General features: G+C 45.7%; 3 protein-coding genes across 3 annotated transcripts; 2 read left to right on the top strand and 1 right to left on the bottom strand.

The window, feature by feature from the left end:
* Positions 1-2,269: 2,269 nt before the first annotated feature.
* On the top strand, positions 2,270-6,571 carry LOC125510435 (protein ACCELERATED CELL DEATH 6-like). Its single transcript, XM_048675610.2, has 3 exons — positions 2,270-3,010; positions 3,903-4,453; positions 5,313-6,571. The coding sequence occupies exons 1-3, from the start codon at positions 2,320-2,322 to the stop codon at positions 6,000-6,002; spliced, it is 1,932 nt and encodes a 643-aa protein (XP_048531567.2). The 5' UTR covers positions 2,270-2,319; the 3' UTR covers positions 6,003-6,571.
* Positions 6,572-11,322: 4,751 nt separating this feature from the next.
* RUG3 (Regulator of chromosome condensation (RCC1) family protein) lies at positions 11,323-15,610 on the bottom strand. Its single transcript, XM_048675612.2, has 6 exons — positions 15,032-15,610; positions 14,732-14,871; positions 14,338-14,532; positions 13,406-13,534; positions 12,817-12,972; positions 11,323-11,949 (listed from the first exon to the last, which is right to left on the bottom strand). Exons 1-6 carry the CDS (start codon positions 15,520-15,522, stop codon positions 11,747-11,749), a joined length of 1,314 nt encoding a protein of 437 aa, XP_048531569.1. The 5' UTR covers positions 15,523-15,610; the 3' UTR covers positions 11,323-11,746.
* Positions 15,611-15,641: 31 nt separating this feature from the next.
* On the top strand, positions 15,642-20,873 carry LOC125510433 (structural polyprotein). Its single transcript, XM_048675608.1, has 3 exons — positions 15,642-15,958; positions 19,701-19,910; positions 20,497-20,873. The coding sequence occupies exons 1-3, from the start codon at positions 15,725-15,727 to the stop codon at positions 20,608-20,610; spliced, it is 558 nt and encodes a 185-aa protein (XP_048531565.1). The 5' UTR covers positions 15,642-15,724; the 3' UTR covers positions 20,611-20,873.
* Positions 20,874-22,114: the final 1,241 nt, after the last annotated feature.

Here is a 22,114-nt window from a genome sequence, read left to right as displayed (position 1 = left end):
CCGATTTATGAGAGACCTTGGGCCCTCTGCCCCCAAAAGACTAGCCCGATAGTAGGGACAGCCCCTGCCCTTATAACTCTTGTCCCCCCACCCCCGCCCCCACCCCACCCAACCGATGTGTGGGACTAAACCCAATAGTTGCTTCACATAACGGTTCTTATGGAGGCATACAACGGGTACTAAACCCTTTGATCAACACATGATTGTTGATAAATGTGGCTTACTTACAAGCAACAAAGTCTAATAGCTTCCCCTGTATATACTTTCCCCGTGAGATGGCCAAGTAAATCATCATCTCGGTGCAGATCTTGTTTACAACAGTGCTTCGCTCCGTCCCATTATGCAGTTATAAAGAGTGAAAAAGGTTTAAGCTTAGCCCGTCTTAAAAAACGAGTACAGTTTTCAGTTTCGCACAGCTCAATGATCTGAACACAATCTGATAAGTGACAAGAGAGTGGCGTTCATCGATGCTCGATCCAAGTGCTAAAACAGAGCCAAATCCTAATGGAATAAATTCTGCATCCCCAAAAATTATTTGAAAAATCAACAATTCTGCTACAATGCGTTGTCTCCAGGCAGCTGCCTTTGACGGAACGTGACGAGAATGTCACGACGATGTCTTAGGATGTTTATTACTTTGTGAAGATGCTGCTATGGACCAAGTTGACTTAGTCTTAAGCGTTATTTGTATCTTGTAATGGCTCGGGAGTGGTTATCTAGCTCGTATTCTGACTAATAAATAATAAAAAATGGTTCTATGCGTTGTAGTCGTCACTACAGGAAAAAATTTGTGGGCCCGCGCAGTCTACGGCTTTGACCAGGTGCCAAAGGGGTTTGACCGGGGGCTTTCCCTCTTATTCTGTGTCACGGCAGGTCATGCGGATATGCCGGACCAAGTCGGAGCGCATGCGGTGACAGGGCTCTCCCCGTCTGCTCAAAGGGGGGGGGGGGGGGGGGGGGGGAGGGCACGATATATTCCGTCCCCATGCAGGACGATGGGATCTCCGGGTCCTCGATAGGATGCCGCGACTATCCATGGGCCCGGGTAGCTGAGGGTATGTGCCGGCGCTCGGTTGGACGGTGTCACGTGGAGAAGCGCTCGTGGTTTGGGCATCGGGAATGTATCCGAGTCGTTGAATCTTTTGTTAACAAAGCTCCATATCGGTTTCGTGTGATCACTTTTAGTCCTCAACCGAGTATGCGTCTCAGGTTTTTCTAACAATGATGAAATGAGATCTATATTGTGACGAAAACTAGGCTAGACAGAAAGAAGGAGGGGGAGGAAAAGAAATTGAAAAGAAGTAGTTGTAAGCCAAGTGCATTAATTATATCGGGCACTCGGCTTATGTATAGCACCGTCACGGAGCCGCTAGTGGGCGGCGCGCGAGCCACGTGGCTGGTACGTTTTGCCATGGATTTGCAGTAAGCCGAGTGCATCCCCGACGCAACTTTGGCTTACCTTGATGTAAGCCGTGTATTTTCTTTAAGCCGAGTGCATCCCCGATGCAACTTCGGCTTACCATGATGTAAGCCGTGTATTTTCTTTAAGCCGAGAGATGGTGCAATGGGTTCACGGCGTACGTGTACACAAGCCGAGTACTTTGTGTTTGTCGTGTGCCCTCCAGGGCATACTTAGCTTATGTGGAGGTAAGCCGTGAGCCCATGGTTTAGCACTCGGCTTACGTTATCGTACCAGGCAACGTGTATTTTTCCTTTAGTGTGCAGAGTGGCCGAGGGTTACAACCTCATTTTCCAAAGAATATAAAAAAGGAATCTTGAAGTGCCCAAGCTAAGTATCCAATTAGCGGCTAGCTCAGGAGATTATAAAATCTGTGGCAGCAGAACCAAGGAAGGCTTTCATTCTTGATATATGCTCAAAGGACAGGAAAAAGAAAAGGAAAAGGAAAAGAAAAGGGAGCAGGAATGCCTTGCCGGTGACCCATTCCAATCGAGATGCCTACATTTCACCGGCCGCCCCCCAAAGCTAAACAGGAGGCAAAGAAATTCGTTAGTTCTGTACGACAATGAATTGGAAACGATGAGAAGAGAACACATCATCTCAAGTGCGTTCAAGCTAAGTATCCATCTCAGTGCATGCAAATGAGTACTTATGGTCGATGCCAATGCAAAGTTTACACGCCTGGTCTACTATATATTTATATATTTTTGAAGGCACGTAGAATTAATTTAAATCTACTTTGCCACTGCATGCCCTAACTATATATATGTACACACGTAAGTAAGTAGATGACAAGTAGTGCGTGTGCTATCAATCGAGAATTAATACACTGCACTAGTAGTAGTACGCACATACATATCATGGGGTCGCAGAACAAAATGCGAGCTTCCGAGTCAGCCCGTGAGTTGCTGATGATGGCCGCTCGGGAGGGCGATTCGGCGCGATTGAATCATCTTCTGGGCAACCACGATGCAACTGTGGTTGTGCCCATGCCTGAAGTCGTCGTCAACATTGATGACATCGACTCCCTCACCGTCAGCAGGGTGGAGGACTCGGTTCTCCATGTGGTTGCGGCCTCGGCCCGTGGAGACAACGCTGAGTTTCTGGAGAGCGCAAGTGTGATCCACAGCAAGGCCAAGCACCTCCTAGACGCCAGCAATAGCAAGGGTGACACGCCCTTGCATTGCGCAGCCAGAGCTGGGAGGATCAAAATGGTCTCTCACATCATCTATCTGGCGACGGCGGAGGAGGGCGGCGACGCAAGGGTGAAGGCTGTGCTGAGAAAGCAGAACAAGAAAGGCGAGACGGCCCTCCATGAGGCCCTTCGCTTGGCCGACAGGAAGATGGCCAGGGCAATGGTTGACACGCTAATGGAGGTCGATGCAGAATTGGCTCGCCTCCCGATTGCTAATGGCACCTCGCCATTGTACCTAGCTGTCTCGCTGGGACGCGATGATATAGCAGAGCTGCTGTATTCAAAAGACAAGGAGCTGTCCTACTCTGGACCAGATGGACAAAACGTATTGCATGTTGCGGTTCTCAGGAGCCAAGGTGCGTGTTATTCTTCTTAGTTGCTAATACATGCATGGTTTTTGTTTCCATTATCAGTAATACGTACTAACATTAGAAACATTCTTATGGCCACGTTATGCAAGCGTTTTCAGATCCAGCATCTCCTCAAAATAATACTCATCCAAAGAAATAACCTTGGATTCCTTTAAAAAATTAAATATTGAATTGAAATTTATGTAGGGTGTCTATAACAAATAAGAAAATGCACGTCAATTTCTGAGTCTTGTGATGTCATAGATGAATTAATTTGATTCTGTTTTGGATTAGATACCAATTCTAAGACTATCACAGCCATACAAACTTTCAATTACTGAACCTATGGATATCAGGCAAAATTCTTATGGTTAGTACATATCATGAAATATCTAACATATTCCGGCGGCCATCGAAATCACAGTTTTTCATGAGCCAAACTCCGGCTACTTCATTAGCAAATTTAAATTGGCAAATAAACTATATATATTTATTGATAAAAAATTCATAGCTTTGAATTAGAAAGATCTCTTTCATTTGAAACCGGGAACAACTTTGAACTTAATGTTGGCAAGTCTCAATTTGAGGTAGCAAAAATTCAACTAGGAATTTGGATCTACTTTCGACTCAATTTCCTGAAGTTTCAATTGGAAATGCCAACATTCAACTCACTTCCAAACAAGAATTTGGGCACCTTTCAACTCAGTTTCAACTTCTCACTTCCTGCACCGGGCAAAGATGCGATTGGAGTCGATCAACATTATGCCTATTTATCTCAATACATACTGTTTTATTTACTCAAGATATACTCAGCAAGGGTCTTGATCGTGGGTTCCAGTGTTTGTTTTTGGTCACACTGTCCTTATCCCTCTATCTGTTGGCCCTATTATGATTGTAGGGATGACAAACAAGCTACTAGAATGGAACATGGACCTCTGCAAACAAGGTGACCAACGCAATGGAAGTACGCCTCTACACTTTGCAGCATCATGTGGGTTTGATCAAGCGGTCGCATCACTGATAAATGCTGACAAATATTCAGCATATCGGCCTGACAACACAGGATCATTTCCCATACACGTAGCAAGCAAAGCCAGTGTAGTTCGTGTCTTGTTGGAGAAGTGCCCAGACTGCCTTGAACTACAAGACGCCCAGGGCAGAACCTTCCTCCATGTTGTCATCCGTGACAAAAAAGGCACTCTATTTCGTTTTGTTTCTGGTCTTTTTCGTGCAAGCCATCAGGTGTTGAGGTTTGCATCGATCATGGATATGCATGACAATGAAGGTAACACATGCTTACACCTTGCTGTCCTGGCTGGGAGCGTACCGACTTTACATTGCTTACTGGGAAACAAGGAAATCCAGATGAACTTACCAAATAATAATGGGCAAACTGCACTAGATCTCGCACTGCACAAAAGGCCCAAAGGCAGTGTTCATTTTGGGTTGGTATGTATATCTATCTTACTAATTGTGTTTCTAACAGAATAAAGGGCAAGATCGGCATTTTCTTCCATTTAGTATGCCAGAGTTATAACAGCTTATATAATATCATATGCACTTTTGTGAGATAAAAGTAAATTAAATGTTTGGTAACCAATACAAAAATTTAAATGCTTTCAAATATATGCAAATTCAAGATTAAGACTTCAAAATAATCTTAGAGCTAAAAGGTATCAGTACAGAGAAATTCCACGCTTAGGGACCTAGAATGAACTTTACCCATTATTATGTCTAGAGATAATGTTAGATAAGCACATTTTTGTGGTCATAATCATAGAGGACCCTAGGTTTCTGGCTAGTATAGTTCACAAAAGAGGATACGAGTCCTTGTCATTTTAGCACCACTATAAAGGAGGTACATCCACCGTCAGTTAAAAGAACTTGTAAATGTGTAAAATATTAACATGAGGTTGCCATGATGTAACAATAATCATCTATGCAATTATGATTGCAGAACTAGTAAAAAGGGGCACTCCTGATGATAAATGGAACAATAAAGAACTTAGCAAATCCATCCTTATCTTGTCACGACACCGTCAAGTCTGCTGCGAGCATATATATCATGGAGATTCTCTCCTTCCCTTTGCACAGTGACCTCCACCCCAATGCTGTCAAGCTATTATTCCATTAGGGTTGGATTTTGTGAAATTATACAACAATACAATTGATGGTTAAAAACCACTAGCCATGAAACCAGGGTTTTTTGTAACTATGATGATAAAATGTAGGGGAAATTTACAGTTTTTTTACTTCGTCCATAATAGTTTATTCTTCCTTCATTTAATGTTGAGACTCATTTTTTCAGGATTCGTGGTATCAGATACACTCTCTTCTAGTAGCTACTGGTGCCAAATACGGTGCTCACCTTAAAGAACATGGCCCTATACTAAATGAGAAGGAGGAAGAAGACAAGATTAACGGTTACACACCAACCATTGGCATTGTATCAGCCCTCCTCGTAACGGTTTCATTCACAGCAGCTTTCACCGTACCAGGTGGGTACAGAGGCGAAGATGCTCAACAAAAAGGTGGCACGCCAGTGCTCGCACAGAACTACTCTTTTGTGGTGTTCATCGTGGCCAACAATCTAGCATTGCTTTGCTCCGCCCTTTCCCTTGCAAGCCTCATGTATGCTGGATTTACCAGCATCGATCTCAGGATACGCTCGAAAGCCTTTGTCCTCTCCATCGTATTCCTAAACAGCTCAGGCCGAAGTATGGTAGCTGCATTTTCAGTTGGCATATACGCGGTGTTGGCTCCGGTCGCCCGCACAGTTGCTCTTATTACAATGGCATGCAGCACTATCATGCTGCTTGACATCGGTTGGTTTGTGTACATGGCAACTGCAGCACAATTGGTGCATTTTAATAGGCTGCGTATGAGACAATGCTTCAGGTTTGCGCTTACAATGGTAGCCACTCTCCTGGTGTCGCTCTGGCCGTACGCAATAACTGTCAGTATCTTAATATATACCAGAATCTATGGAATCCACTGAGCCTTGGTTAAGCGGCCGAGCTTGAAGCCAAACTCGATCAATAAAGTTGACACCTCAACTACCCTTGTTCATAATGGTATTGTATTATTCAGTCCACATGAGGAATTCCCAGCTTGGCTTCAATCCCTACCTTCATCACCACCCTATGTTTGATGTCGGCTATTCAAGAAAAGAAGGACATTATCTTTCCTTTTGGCAGGTTCAAGCGCGTGAAGTATATATATCAGAGTTATCCCTCAATATTTATTTATCAGTCAATGCACACCACCCCGTGTTAGTGTGTGAGGCAACCAAACGTTGCCTGAGAACAAGTAGGAGAAATTTAATTATGGCGATGGTGAGCCAACCAACTGTTATTAATTGTACCTGCAGCCTGTTGCAGCTACATGTTGCCTTGGCAAGGCTGGTTTTTAGTAGTACTTGTACGCCTGTTTGCTGCTGCTGTTTGTGGCTGCAGCTTCTAGGGGCCCTGGCGAGGCAGACTAAGATGTTATTGCTGCTCTTGACCCGTGTCGCCGTTCCTCCTAGTTGTTGTTGCTCTGCTGCGAACATCGTTGTATACCTGGTTTCCAAATGACAGACCGCAACCACAACCTCACGATCCTGAACTAGAATGTTCGAGGCCTGAATTGTCCTGACCGCCGCACTACCGTTCATGAGACCATAGCCTCTACCCCTTGTCACATCGTTTGCCTTCAGGAGTCCAAGATGGATTCGGTTGATGCTTTCACTGCAGCACATATTAGTGGCCACAGGCTTAAGAGCTTCGCCCAGCGTCCGGCTGACGGTACGCGTGGTGGCATCCTCCTGCTTTGGGACGATGATGTGGTGCAGCTGTCCAGCATCCAATTCCGGTCCTTCACCCTTTCAGCAACGGTTACTCTGTACCCCCAAAGCCCAGCTCCCACCTCCTTCAAGCTGACCACTGTCTATGGGCCGACCCGAAGTAACCTCAAGGACGCCTTCTTTGCTGAGCTTATCGCCGAAAAACCACCTCTGGGCACCATGTGGTTGGTCACGGGGGACTTCAATCAAATTTACCGGGCGAGATATAAGAACCGTACAAATGTTGATCGGAGCCGCATTGTCAGATTTTGAAACACTCTCAACTCCTATGAGCTTAAAGAGATTCATCTCCAGAATAGGAGATTCACTTGGAGTAATAGGCAGAGGGAGCCCACATTGAGCAAGCTCGATAGCTTCTTTTGCAATGAAGATTGGGACTTGGAGTTCGGCTCCCACATACTGCATGCCTTGTCGTCCTCCCTCTCTGACCACTGTCCTCTTCTGCTTGCAAATGTGAATGGGCCAAAGCGCTCTAAATGCTTCCGCTTTGGAAATTTCTGGATCAAGATGCCAGGCTTCTTGACAACTGTCCAAGATGCGTGGAATGAAGGACACAACCATGTCGAGCCGTACCATATCCTGCATCACAAACTCAAAAAACTAGTGTCAGACTGAAGGCATGGAGCAAGTCCCTCTTCTCCAACATGAAGATTCAAGTGCATATGGCCTTGGAGGTCATCCTTCGCCTCGACATCGCGCAAGAGTCAAGGTCTCTGAGCCCGCAGGAGATTAATCTTAGGAAGAGGCTAAAGAGGAGGGTGGTTGGCTTGGCGGTGCTTGAAAAAGCTCGGAAGCGGCAGACCTCTAGAATAACAAACATTAAAGAGGGGGACGCAAACACTAAATATTTTCACCTCCGAATCAACCGTCGGCAAAGGAAAAATTTCATTCACCGCCTCAAGCACAATGCGGGGTGGGTAACCGACCACAACCAAAAGAAGGATATTATCCACAGTCACTTCTCCTCTGTCATCAAGAAGGGACCCAGAAGGAATAAGGACTTTAATTGGGAGTGTATCCCCACTCCAGATTGTGATCTTAGTGACCTTGGGGCTCCGTTCACCATGGATGAGGCTAGAAAGGCCGTCTTTGATTCGCCATGCGATAAGGCGCCGGGGCTGGATGGGTTCACGGGTGCATTCTTCAAGGCGTGTTGGGATGTTATCAAGGTCGATGTCATGGCTGCTATCAACCACTTCTCCAATCTTCATGCCAACAATTTACATTGGCTAAATTCAGCCAACATCACATTAATCCCCAAGAAAGATGGCGCTGAGGATATTTCCGACTTTAGACCGATAAGTCCAATTCATGTCGTGGCTAAGCTCTTTGCTAAGATGATGGCAACGCGCCTTTCCATCCACATGAACGACCTCGTGTCGCCGGCTCAAAGTGCTTTTATCAAGAAGCAAAGCATTCACGACAACTTCATCTATGTCCGCAACCTTGCCCGAAGGCTACATCGAAGCAAGACATCTATGTTGCTTTTCAAACTTGATATCAAGAAGGCCTTTGATTCCATGAGATGGGACTACTTAATGGATCTTCTTCAGCACCTTGGCTTCCCCGCACGCTTCAGGGGCTGGGTCTCGGCGCTCCTCACCTCGGCTACCTCGAGAGTGTTGCTCAACGGCACGGTCGGAGACCCTATTAGGCATGGGAAGGGATTGCGGCAAGGAGACCCGATGTATCCACTTCTTTTTGTGCTTTCCATCGATCCCCTGCACCACATTCTCAACAAGGCCACGGCCCAAGGCAAACTACATCCCATCAGAAGAAATACTGCAACTCTTCATGCCTCCCTCTATGCGGATGATGCAGCCGTTTTTGTGAAGCCCACGAAGGAGGACGTCTCCTGCTTTACCTCCATCTTAGGCGACTTTGGTGAGGTCACGGGTCTAGTCACCAATTGCAGCAAGAGTCTGGTGGCCCCAATTGGATGTGCTGGCCTTGACCTTCCTGAAATCCTGCAGTTCTTCCCCCGCCAAACTCACGAGTTTCCCAATGACTTACTTGGGATTGCCACTGTCGGTGAAGAGACTTAAGACAGCTCATTTCTTGCCTCTGGAGGACAAAGTTGCGCGCAGGCTCGCCCCTTGGATTGGCCTCCTCATGGCCGCACTTGGGAGGGTTGTTCTGGTCAAGGCGGTTCTCACCGCCATAGCTATCTACAGCATTACTCCGCTGATCCTGCCAGCGGAGGTGATGAAGCGTATTGATGCCTTACAACGTGCATTCCTTTGGGCCGGTTGCGACAAAGTCACTGGTGGCAAGTGTAAAATCAATTGGGACAGAGTTTGCAGTCCTAAAGCTATGGGTGGCCTAGGCATCCTAAGCCTGGACAAATTTGCCACTGCCCTCCGCTTGAGGTGGCTTTGGAACGAGTGGGCGGAGCAGCCAAAGCCGTGGGTTGGGTTAGGCAACCCTTGCACCGAGGCTGACAGGGTCCTTTTCGCGGCAGCAACGAGGGTCGTGGTTGGAAACGGAGATAAGGCTTCCTTCTGGACGTCCCCCTGGCTTGATGGTCTCAGGCTGATGGACATCACCCCTAAAATCTTTGAGATCTCCAAAAAGAAAGATTCCTCTGTCAGGAAGGCCCTCACTGATGATCTATGGATTTCGCAAGTTAACATGGCAAATGGCATTACCGTCGGGCACATATAGGAGTTTACCATCCTTTGGGAGAAGTTGGACGGGATAATCTTACATCAAGCCACGAATGACACGATCATTTGAAAACTTACAGAGCGCGGTAGCTACTCCACTTCATCGGCCTATTCGCTACAGTTCGAGGGACGCACCTCCACACCACTTCTAAAGACCGTTTGGAAAGTCTGGGCTACACCAAAATGCAAGTTCTTCGCTTGGTTGATCATTCACAACAGAGTATGGACGGCAGATAGATTACAACGGAGAGGGTGGCCAAACTGCGGTTTGTGTCCCCTTTGTAGCCAAGTCCAGGAGTCTGCGGCGCATCTCCTCTTCCAATGCCGATTCTCGGTTGTAGTTTGGAATGCGGTTAAGGCGAGGACCAGACTGAGCAATATTGTCACAGCAGACTGGGCGGCTATGCAAAGTGTCAGGCATTGGTGGACTGAGATGGTTCTTACGCGCTCGTCTAACGAAAAAGGGATGGCCTCCCTCCTCATTCTTATCTCTTGGGAACTTTGGAAGGAGAGGAATGCTAGGGTCTTCCGGAACGTCTCCGCGCCTTTGATGATTCTCGTGGAAAAAATCATGGATGAGGCGGCCCTGTGGGCTTTGGCGGGTGCCAAAGGGCTTGATGTAATTTTACACCGTGAGTAGTTGATTTATCTTGGCCATTGTATGGCTGTTGTCCTCGGACCCTGTTACAACTCTCTCTTAATTAATGAAATGGCAAATCTTTTGCCTTGTTTCAAATGATATACGTTCTCCATAGAAAACTAGGCAGGCCAACATAGTACACCCACCAAAACCAAATGTTATACTGATGGAGGAAGCAGCACAAAGAGAATCCAATGTGAATTGATACAGAAAAAAAAGAGTTCACCCTCATAACTAATTAAAGTTCTAGCAGTGACACGCAACATTTGATAAAAAAAAACCTGCAAAAGAAAAATACTTATGCTGACACACTTAACTTTTAGTAAACAGCTTTTAATCCCAACTCGGTAAACTTTACCTTTTAGGTACAAACGGAGATGCAATGTTGAAGTGTAAAGTAGCGTCATGAATGGAATCCCCATTGCAACACACCTCAACATGTCACGTATTGGAAGAAGAATACAATGATGTGAAGTACAAACAACTAAGGGTTGGCAAATCAAACAATACTGTTGATATATACTGTTATCCTGGCAGAAAAGATAGGCCAAATTATGCAACAAAAGCATGCTATATTGGGTGTGCATCAATACAAACAACATGATGTATAATTGAGAAAGCAGCTCAGATAGTACGTGAGATGATGCAAACAAATCTTTCAACCTCAGACTTTCCACTGAGCAGCTCAGTGGAGCTCCTGACATATTTCCTTGTGTGTTACCAAAACAGGGAAATTTCATATGAACACCTGGCATTCCTTGACTCTCCGGACTTCTCTTATTCGAACATGAACAAGTACAACTAGATGAAACAAACATGTTCCACTCAACCTAGGCTTGAACTATGTGGTTTCTTTAACAAACTAGGATATGATAGGAAATAATTCAGAGCTGGGGGATATATATCTCTCGGAATTGATTGACCAACTGGGATGGAAGAATATTGAACACATGAGCAAGCAGGTAAATGAAGTGTGAAGATTTGATCACCCAACAAATGCAGAGTTTTGCAAGGGAAGTGGCAAAGATCAGCCATGGAATCAACGAGCTTTTTACTTACATGGAATCAAAGAAATTTTGGTTACACATGGAAAACGAGTCACTGACATTTTGACACCATCCTACCAAAGAGTAAGACATGAATAATCGCAGGTAACTGAAAGGGGGAGTGACCGAGGAAGCAAATGCGCAAGCATTGCTCAATTAATTTATTGAACTGGGTGCCAAGTGCAAGCCAGCAATAAAATCAGCATGCTACAAAATTTTGTTCATCTTAACAACTACAGAAAAGGATCTATGAATCCGAAATCTAGAAGGTACATGGTCGGTTTTATCTCTCGTTTCACATCACTTGAGAAATCAAGAAACAAATCTATCGCTAATTAACAGAACTTCCAGTGTTCAAATTCAAGGAAGTATGGCATGCCTGTAATATTATTGTTTCTTGCTGATGTTGGGCTTCACCGAGCAGGAGTTTTCGCCAACTGAGTAGGGAAGCTCTAACCAGTAGAGAACATGATCCTCTCCATGGCGTACTCGCAGGTTAGGAGGTCCAAATTTGACTGAATTTACAAAGCTGATAAACAACAGGTGCTATTTCTGAATCTGTTGCCTGGAGACCAAACACATGGCATGGGAAGCGCCTATTGCAACCGAGATGACACGAGGAGGGCTTGGATCCTCATCACCGTCAGCAAGAAAATTAACTTTAACAGGTAATGGTTGCACTTCTGGAAGATCGGGAACACCTAGCTGGCAGTCTCTTGCATTTCCCCACATGTACAGGTCACCTTTCTCTGGCCACACAAAGAAAGTAAATTCAGGTAAGCTACTCATAGTGTGAAATTTTAGTTGCTTGCATTTAGCTGACATGCAATGTGATGTGCCGAAATACTTGTACAGAAGTAGTAGAACTAGAAGAAGGCAACATAACTAAGCTAGTTAAAACAAGAATGTTCAGAGAGACATCTTATAAAACGAATAAGAGGCTCTTACAGTGGCAATATATCTGGGTTTCGTGTATCAAAATAAATGGACTAACTGAAGTTTAGCTACAACAATGGCATTTCTTCTTCATTACTCGAAATTAATTAAAGTGTGTGCTACAAAACTAGTAAGTAAATCTTAGAAATCCTTTCTTTTCATCAGCAATACATGCAATTAAATTTGTATGCAACGCCTGTTTCTTGCATAATTACAACAGCAACAAAATACTGATTATCTGCCTGACTGGTTAACTTTAAGAATTTTCTCTCTCATATCTCAATTACTCCCTCCGTTCCAAAATAGATGACCCAACTTTATACTAAAATTAGTACAAAGTTGGGTCATCTATTTTGGAACGGAGGGAGTACATGCCAGTCTTATAAACTATACACGAGTCCCCAGTATTTTCTTGGACTTACTAAATTAGTAACACTTTCACTCCCCAAATGGTTTTCAACGTAGACAGTTTTATTCTCAGTTACTCAATGTCATGTGGTGGTGGTGCATTTTTAGCATTTCCTATGAATCTTCAGCACAGACAATGTGTGCTACGATTTACTAGTAAAGAAATGGCAAATGGAAGGTAGGTGAGACTAAGAACATGTCAAGAGCTCCCTGCACAGGAACAACCACCATGAATGACTATCTTTAAGATGAAAAAGAGAAACAGCATTCACCTGATATAGCAGCAGAAGTTGATCCCCCACAGGCTATGTAGACAATTCGCTCCTCAGACAGAGCTTTAATGGCAAGTGGAACTCTATGGTTTTGAATGGTTGGATGCCCTAGTTGGCCATGTCCACCATGTCCCCATGAGAGAACTTCACCTTCATCTGAATATAGTTAACAAGGTAAGATATGTCACATACTTGTATGCTGCACCAACCAGTACATTGTTCTGTGCTTGCTATAACAGCAGCCTGAAAGTAATACAACTAAGTATATATCTCTAGGAATACAGTGGCGTTACACTGATTGCTTGCTGTAAGATCCAACAGAATTTGATTCATGATCAAATGTGGTCTTATGATTGAAGATCATTGTTGCAGTCAAAACAAGCAGTAGACGTAATTAACCTACTTGCTGAGACAAAGGCAAATGTATATTCCTTTATTACTCCTGTCTGAATGTTTTATTTTTCAGAACTTAGATTGCAAATTCTATTATTTTTCAAGTAATATGTCATCAAATTTTGATAGGAGATCACAAAAGTTGCCTTCCATTAGTTCAGAGAAAACACCTGAATTTCCAACAAGTAAAACATACCAGTCAAGGCTAAAGAATGGTATCCACCGCATGCTACTTGGATTACATGGACATTTTTCAGGCTAGGGACAATTTGTGGCCTCCAGTCACTGGAATTGCTTCCTCTGCCCAGTTCGAAGTTTGAGTTTGCTGAAGATCATAGACAAGTTGTAGAAACTCAGTAAATCCATATTAGATGAGATGCATTTCAAATTAAATTAGTACATAAGTCCCTTACGACGGAACCTGGAAAGCCAGAATGAAGAGATGTTATCTTTGCCATATACTTCCTAAATATAAGGCGTTGGGGCAGTTTAATTTAAACTGCCCCAACGTCTTATATTTAGGAATGGAGGTAGTACTAAGCAAGATCATTGAGATTAAGGAAGCTTAAGAGCATTTCAGAAAACTATCATAACCCATCTAAGTGTAACTTATGCCCAATGGATGAAATAAAAGGTCTGGGCAAGTAGTTGGAGGAAAAATGTTGTGTTGCCACAACATTTCACATTAGCGGGAACCTTGTAAACTCATAATTGCAGCTTAATATGAACTGCATGGTGTTGCATTTCACATTAGCAGCAAGTTAAGTGTACAACTTTTTCCCTAGTTTCTGAAGAAGAGCATCAGTGCAGAATAAATTAAATATATGATGTTTACTACTTCCTCCGTTCCATAATGTAGTGCCTATAGATTTTTTGAAAAGTCAAATCTCACAAACTTTGACCAAGTTTGTGAAGAAAAATATTTACATCTAGAGTATGAAACATATATCACTAGATTCATCATAAGATGTAGTTTCACATTATATATTTTTGCTATTGTAGATATAAATATTTTTCTCTACAAACTTGGTCAAAGTTTGCAAAGTTTGACTTTTCAGAAAATCTATAGGCACTACATTACGGAACGGAGGGAGTAGTTAATAAATTAATACACAGTGACATCCTCACCTCCCCAACTCCATAGCTGCCCATCCGAGGTCAGCGCAAGGGTGAAGAAGCCACCACAAGCAACCGCAGCAGCTGGAACAGGCAGCACGCTCACCTTGGAAGGAACACTGAGAGAGCCAGCTTCACCTGGACCACCCCCACTTCCAAGCCCCAACCTTCCATCACCTTCATCACGACCCCAAGTGTATAGTTCACCTGTTACAAGCCGTCAAAATGCAAGGATCAGAGTTGCGGGTGTTTTGACAATCACAAGGCCAATATTTCAACATGACAATAACAAAAGTTTTATTTATTTGTGTTCACTTTCTCATACTATTCATTTGCACAAGGCAGCAAGCGATGACAAAAAATAGTGTATTTCTGTATTGAGCTTGGATAAGAAGTTACAAACAACCTGATTCTGTGATCGCCGCAGTATGCGCTCCGCTCGTGGCAATGTGCACAATCTTCCCTTCCCAAGGGCCCTTCACTTTCCTCGGCAACAGCTCTCTATGGTAAACGTAGTGCCCCAGAGCTCCAAATCCACCATAACCCCTGCAGGCTACTAGAGTAAACTGAGTGATGCAGCAGCCAGCCACAACCATCAACCATCAACCAAAATGCAGCACATTATTCTTCTCACGGTTCATCCGGCATCTGATCGTCAGTGAAATTTTCAGAATGAGAGAGCAATGTGGGAGTGCCGTGTCCTCACCAGGTGAGGACGTCGCCGGAGGCGGTGAGGGCGGCGGAGTGGATGCCGCCGAGCGCGAGGACGCGGAGGCCGGCGAGGTTGGGGTTCGCGCGGGGCACGAAGGCGGAGGCCTCGTCGCCGAGCCCGAGGCGGCCGCCGTCGCCCTTGCCCCACACCCAGGCGGCGCCGTCCACGAGGAGCGCGGAGTGGAAGAGCCCGCAGGAGATCCCCACCTCCACGCCGCCGGCCGCCTCCGTCCCCGCGGCGGGGGGAAGCCGCCCGGGCGTGGGCGGGAGGACCGGGGACGGGACGGGGAGGAGGAGCCGCGCGACCGGCGCCGGGTAGAGGCGGCGCTCCTCCTTGCCGCCGCCCAGCTGGCCCGACGCGCCGCGGCCCCACGAGAGCAGCGACACGGGGTGGTCGCCGCCCGAGTAGAGCGTCGGCGCGGCGCCGCTCGAGGTCGCCGAGGCGGAGTAGCAGCGCCGGTGGAGAGGCAGCAGGCGGCGCAACATCGCCGGCGGCGGCGGCGGCGGGCGGCTGGGTTCGGCTGTCAACCGAGGGAAGGAAGGAAGCAACTAGTAGTAGTAGGAGCACAGAAGCTGGCCCGTTAGCAGTTTCCTGCCCGTTAAGCGCCCAGCCCAACCCAACAACTCTCCGTCCTACCGGCACGGAAGGAGGAGGAGGGGGAGAAAGGAGGCATCTTGGGGGCGGGCGATGGCGAGCAAGGCGACGGCGGCGACGTCGTGGCGGTGGCGGCTGCTGCTGCTGCTGCTGGTGGCGGTGGCGGCGCTGTGCTGGATCCCGCCGGCGATCGCGATGGCGGCGGCGGCGTCGACGGCCAAGAAGGGGGCGCGGAGGTCGCTGCTGGGGTTCGTGGAGGCGCAGGGCAACTCCTCCTACCGGTGCAGCCCCTCCGGCCCCTGCATCCCCTGCCAGTACTCCGAGAAGGTCAGCCCTGCCGCCCCTCCCCTCCCCTCTCCCTCCTTCCAGCCGGTTCTCCACGGGGATTACCCACCCTGACCATATGAAGAGAAAACAAAATGGATCTTGGGAGGATGCAACATGATTGATTATGCTGGGGCTGGATTTGGGGATTGTGTGCTCATTGATTCCGTTGGTTTAGATGTACGTAGATCCTAGCCAGGCGATCCGAGTTATTGGGTTGGGGTGTGTGCTGAGACAAGGTTGGGATCTTGGAACAGAAGAACAGTCGAGCCCTTTTTGCTCTGAAGTTATCAGAAAGGTCACAATTTAGTCCGTTGTGAGCAACGTAGGCATTTTGAGTCAGGATTTACCGTCCGAACCAGAACCTCTAGTGCCCACATCAATTTGTTAGTTTATGTTCCAGTTTGACAGTTTCGCAAACTTGTGGTGTTGTTAGTTTTTTTTAAAAAGGAAGCAAACTCTGCTGCCTACGAATTATCTGAATCCGTTATACTCTGTGTTCCAGCTATGTTTGGTTGGCATGAAGAGCCTCCAGATAATTATCATAAAGGCTGCATGAGCTAAAATATAGAAGTGTGTTTTGGAGAAGGAGGGCATTTTGTCGGGTCGGGGGGAATGCAGATCTTTTGTGCCATGTTGGGAAAATTCTAGTTTTATGTTTTAAGTTGCCAAAGCGGTTTCTCTGCCTCCCATCTTTATGTTGTGGATCAGCAAATGACCTTGAAGTCTGCTATCTTTGTGCTATACGGAGTAGAAGCCAAAGCTTCCTACTGGAATTGGAAATTGACCCTTCTATAGCTACAAGCAATGGCTCTGTTCCTATCTTCATCTTATACTAGTGTGTGTACTGTCTAGATTCTTAACATTCATAGAATTGTATTTCCATTTGAATTAGCAATTCGTTTCCATAATTGCCCAAATTTATCTGCCTCTGGTCTTTGTTTGACTAAATAACTTGAGACAGAGTACCTGGCTAGTTCATTGGTCTGAATCCTCATTACCAAACTCCTAGCCTAGTAGTTTCTGTCCACTCAATTGATTGACTCGGATTATGTACCTGAGAAGTGGTCAGACAGTTATATCGAACTTAGCTTCTCTTGGATTTGTAGCTGCTCTCATTATTGAGTTTGATTAATTGTTAGCTTGATGATTGCATAACAGTACCGTTTTCCTGGGCCATGGTTTATTCGGCATAAGGTGAGGTTTCCACTTTCCATGGTGATTGTGTGCTGCTTACTTGGAGATTTTTCTAGAAAATAGCTTCCGCAGTTACAGAGTATTCCATCACCAGCAGACTTGTTGACTATGAGCTGCTGCCCCTTTTGTATTTGCCTGACAAACTTAATGTAATCGAACACTTGATAAATGTCCAGCTTGGGTGCAAAACATTCAGTTACCGCTGTGCAAGTACTACACTATCAAATACTGAAATGACATGTGCTATCTTTGTGCTATAAAAGCCAAAAGTTCCTACTGGGATTGGAAAATGACCATTCTATAGCTAGAAACACTGAATCTGTTCCTTCCATAATCTTATAGTAGTGTGCGGATCGTCTCTAAACATTAATAGTGTATTACGTTTCTATCTATATTAGTGACTCCTTTCTGTAATTTCCCAAAATTGTCAGCCTTTTGTTGTTGTTTGACTGATGACAAGGAATTGGTCTTCCATCTCGAGACAGAGTACATGAAAGAACTATGTTCGCTCATAAATTACGCATTGTCCTTACTCTTTACTTGTCAGAATCCGCACCTCTTAACTCCTAGCATAGTAGTTCTGTCCTCACAATTGATCGACTCCTTATTTGAACATTTCTTGGTCAGACGGTTATATTGAACTTAGCTTCTCTTGGACTTGCAGATGCTGGATAATATTCAGTTGAATTAATTGTTAACTTGATGATCACATAACACTGCTGTACCATTTTTCTGGACCATGGTTATACAGCATCTGATGATCACATAGCTTGACTAGATTTTTTCTAGAAGATAGCTTTTCTGCAATCACAGAGAATTCCGTTACCAATAGCCATGTTGACTATGACCTGCTGCCCCTTTCATATTTGCTTGGCAAACTTAAGTCTGGGTGCAAAACTTCAAATTACCATTTGTGCAAACACTGCACTACCAAATACTTTTTTTTTCGCGAATACGCAAGCTGCGTATCTTTGTATTGATAGGAGAAGAGTACAAGCATGGGATTACATCGCTAACAAGGCCATGTGCGCGGTAGGCATGGTGTACAAGCAGGCATGGTGTACAAGCGAAGGAGCACAACAGATGGGGGTATGCTCAGCCCCGCGATCAGAAACTAGAGACTACGCGCCGGGGATAATGTTTTGCAGTCCGGTGGCGCCCGCCTTGGCCCATAGTCGTGCCTCGTCCTTGATGGTGTCGGAGGTGAAGGTGATCGATGGTGTCGCTCCGTCAAAGATGCAGGCATTACGTTGCTTCCAAATCCACCAAGCTGTGAGGATGATGAGGGAGGATATACCCTTGCGCATGGAAGCGGGCGCGATGTCGAGGGAGGATTGCCACCACACTTGGAATGGCGTGTCGGGGGCAGGGAGGCTTATGGGCACACGTGCCCAGCCGAGGGTCTCGTGCCAAATTTGGCGAGAGAAGGAGCAACCGGCAAGAAGGTGGTGCATGGTCTCATCGTCCTGGTCACACAATACGCAAGCGTCGTCGTGGGGCAATCCGCGGCGAGCCAGGCGCTCCGCGGTCCAGCATCGGTTTTGCATGGCCAGCCAAAGGAAGAACTTGACGCGGAGCGGGGCCCAAGGTCGCCAGGTGAGCCGCCAGAAAGGGTCTTCACAAGCGCCGAAGAATAGGGCCTTGTAGCAAGAGCTTGCCGTGTATGTAGCAGATGAGGTCCAACGCCAGCGTAGCGTGTCCGGCTCATTGGAGAGAGTAGTGTGACGCACCAAGCGCCAAAGCTGAACTTACTGCACCATGGCCGCCGGCCCAAGCGCACCGCGGATATCCTGTACCCAAGAGCGCTGGTGTAGACCCTCACGCACGCAGCGTTGCTTCCGAAGGCGCCTTGGGACGAGAGCGAGAACGAGAGGGGCAATCTCGGCCACAGAGCTGCCGGAGATCCAGTGGTCGGTCCAAAATCTGCAAGAGTCTCCCGCTCCAAGCTGCCAGGTCGTGGAGGCCCTGAAAATTGCACTCGCGTCCGCGTCGTGGGGGACGTGAAGGTGGCTCCATGGGCGAGTAGCATCGGTGCGTTGCAACCATAGCCAACGAACACGGAGAGAGATGCCCGTACGCTGTATGTCCCGGATACCGAGACCACCGAGGGAGATAGGCCGGCATACACGCTGCCAGTTGACGAGGCACTGGCCACCGTTGGCCTTATCCGATCCTGCCCATAAGAATCCACGGATGATCCGGTTCACCTTCTTGATGGCGATGCTGTTGAAGGCGATGGCCATGAGGAAGTGCGTGGGGATGGCACTGAGGACGTGGCGCACAAGGGATAGACGGTCTCCCTTGGATAGCATGGATGCCCGCCATGTGGAGAGCTTGCGCCCAAGCTTGTCGATGATCGGTTGCAAGCTCGTCGAAGAGGCCTTGCGGATAGAGAGGGGCAGCCCGAGGTAGGTGATGGGAAAGTGAGTGACGGGGCACTGCATCTCCGCGGCTATAGTGGCCATGTGGTCATCGGTGAAATGGCATGATTATTATATATTGGTTTTAAAGCTTACTAACATGCCATTTTATTTCTTTATTTTTATAGAATGATGAGAAGTACTGTTGCAGTGAAACTGGCTACCGTTTGCCTTTGAAATGTGTACAAGTACAAAATGGTACAAAAGAAGAGAACAAAACAAAGGATAGAAAGATGTTGGCCGAGACATCCACGCCAACTGGCCCAAAACATTATGTTACTTACAGGAGTTGCGTACCGTTGGAGGATGAAGAGAAACTATCTATTCTTGGTTTCGAGGTAATAATATCATTAAAACCTTTTTTTGTTCTTACTAGTATAAAGTTGCATGATGTATCAGCCTGCCATCAATTTCTAATATCATGTTGCATTTGGTTCTTACTTACAAAAATTGCATGATGTTTTCTTGTTTCCTATACCATAATCTTTGGATAAAAAGTCTTAAACTGTAAAAAATGTTGCAAAGAATCTTTTGTAACCTTCTCTTCAAAAGTGGGGAATTATCTCAGATGTAGGCAAGAGTCGATACATAGATTTTGTTTTCAGTTTGTGGCAATGGGTGTCTGGGCCATGAAATTTGTACTGATATGCAGTGCGAATCCCAATTACTTTTGAAGATTGAAACTTCCAGTTCTCCAGTTAAAACTTGAAGGCTGCTTATCTACCCTTAGGAAATTGAACCATATGTTCTGCTTGTCGAACAAGTTACATGATTGTCACTAATCGACTAGTCACAGTCACATCACATTTGTTGACAACACGATTTCTTCGGAGTTCTTGTTGATTGACGTCTTGACGTTGTCCGAGGCGAGTTTTGCGTCATTTTTGTCTGTGACTCTGAATCCCAAAGCAATGTCCTTTTCAGGTCCTCATGGCTGGAATGTTGCTTGTAAGTGGGCCGTTCGTGTATTACCGGAAACGGCAAGCAAGTCTAATGCAAGGGGTTTCAAGAATTCCGACAAACGCTCCTAGGTTTTAGCACGGACCAGTTAATGTGATTCGACAGATCGCTCATGATGATCCGTCATGCCATTTTGGGTTTGCTGATTTCCCCTGTGCCATTGTAATGTATCTATCGACACATGTACCTACAGAGGAAGCTTCTGTCAGGACTAGAACACCACAGTGGCTAGCCTTCTTACATTGTGCCTTGGGTTGAATTCTTGAACCAAATCTCTTGTATCATACTACTATGTAACAGATTGTGCCTTTTTCTTTATCACAGCACCGGAATTTCCCTGATCGGTTGAATTCTTGAAATTTTCATGCTATTAACAAATCTCTTGATTATCAGTTGAAGTCTTGAATTTTCTTCATCACACCTATTATTTTTCTTTTACCAAATCTCTTGCTGTCTACTGGCATCAACAATCTATTGGCACTAACATCCTGAGAAAAAACTCTTACCAATGGGCACAAACATATATTGGGATTTTTATTTAGAAGAACAACCATTGGCCTACTAAATGAACCGATAATCTGGCACTCGCAAGAGACAACGGCACTGCATAAGTAATCTGGCACTCATAAATGATGAGAAGTCTACGGAGCGACCTAGTGAAACAGACTTTGAAGTTGATATTCAAAGAATTCTTGCTATCCCTTTATCTTCTTCAGGCATGCAAGACTTTGTTGCTTGGAACCTGACTCGTACAACCACTTTCTCTATGCGCTCAGCATATTATGCTGAATGGGAAGGACAGTATGGCCAAAGGTTAAACATAGGTCACCAAGCAATTGATATTAAACCTCATCCAATTTGGGGACTCAATGTGCCGGCAAAGGTTAAATTTTTTCTTTCGAGAGCTATGCATAATACTATTCCTTGCCGGGTTACCCTGGCAAACCGCCATATCAAAGTGAGTGGGCAATGCCTGGTGTGTGGGATTGGAGCGGAAGACATTAAGCACCTCCTATTCAAGTGTACCCGAGGAAAGCATGTTTGGAAAGCTCTGGATATTCACTATCTAATTGAGAAAGCATGTCTTGTACATCGTCATGGACAGGCAGTTTTGGAGGAGTTGTTGTACTCCAGCACTGATTACTAATCAAGTTTGGGACAAACTCTGTCACGAGAGCTTGTTGCGGTGGCCAGTTGGTATTTATGGTGGGAAAGGAGGCAAAATTACTCGTGATATTCATGTGCAGTCCTCTGAAAAATCCACAATGGCAATCTGAGGGTTGCGCTCAAATTTTAGGTCTGTTGTGGTTCCTAATGCAAGAGAGAGAAAGGAGATTTGGACTCCACCAATGGGTGATTGCGTTAAGATAAACGTGGATACCTCATTCGATCTAGATTATTTGAGGGGAACTACTAGCGCTGTCATTCAAGATAAAAAAGGGAAGTTTATCGCTGCGAGTAATGTACAGTTGGATTTGGTTTAAGATGTTCTTTCTGTTGAAGCTTTGGCTCTCAAGAATGGATTGCTCTTAGCAAAATCAATAGGTTGTAATAGAGTTGTCCTGAGCTCAGACAACCTAAA

This window comes from Triticum urartu, chromosome 5A (assembly GCF_056163025.1).
Source record: "Triticum urartu cultivar PI428250 chromosome 5A, HENAU_Tu73, whole genome shotgun sequence".
NCBI lineage: Eukaryota > Viridiplantae > Streptophyta > Magnoliopsida > Poales > Poaceae > Triticum > Triticum urartu.
The sequence above is the reverse complement of the archived record's forward strand: the minus strand, read 5'-3'. Positions and strand labels throughout refer to the sequence as shown.

Bases quoted from the DNA above. Each gene is read 5' to 3' on its own strand.
- LOC125510435 (XM_048675610.2), top strand. From the start codon at position 2,320: ATGGGGTCGCAGAACAAAATGCGAGCTTCCGAGTCAGCCCGTGAGTTG. The intron at 3,011-3,902 runs GTGCGTGTTATT...TTATGATTGTAG, and splicing joins TGCGGTTCTCAGGAGCCAAG to GGATGACAAACAAGCTACTA. The intron at 4,454-5,312 runs GTATGTATATCT...TCATTTTTTCAG, and splicing joins GCAGTGTTCATTTTGGGTTG to GATTCGTGGTATCAGATACA.
- RUG3 (XM_048675612.2), bottom strand. From the start codon at position 15,522: ATGTTGCGCCGCCTGCTGCCTCTCCACCGGCGCTGCTACTCCGCCTCG. The intron at 14,533-14,731 runs GTTGTTTGTAAC...GGCTTGTAACAG, and splicing joins TGCGGCGATCACAGAATCAG to GTGAACTATACACTTGGGGT. The intron at 12,973-13,405 runs GTATGTTTTACT...AACTATATTCAG, and splicing joins CCATTCTTTAGCCTTGACTG to ATGAAGGTGAAGTTCTCTCA.
- LOC125510433 (XM_048675608.1), top strand. From the start codon at position 15,725: ATGGCGAGCAAGGCGACGGCGGCGACGTCGTGGCGGTGGCGGCTGCTG. The intron at 15,959-19,700 runs GTCAGCCCTGCC...TTATTTTTATAG, and splicing joins CCTGCCAGTACTCCGAGAAG to AATGATGAGAAGTACTGTTG. The intron at 19,911-20,496 runs GTAATAATATCA...TGTCCTTTTCAG, and splicing joins TATCTATTCTTGGTTTCGAG to GTCCTCATGGCTGGAATGTT.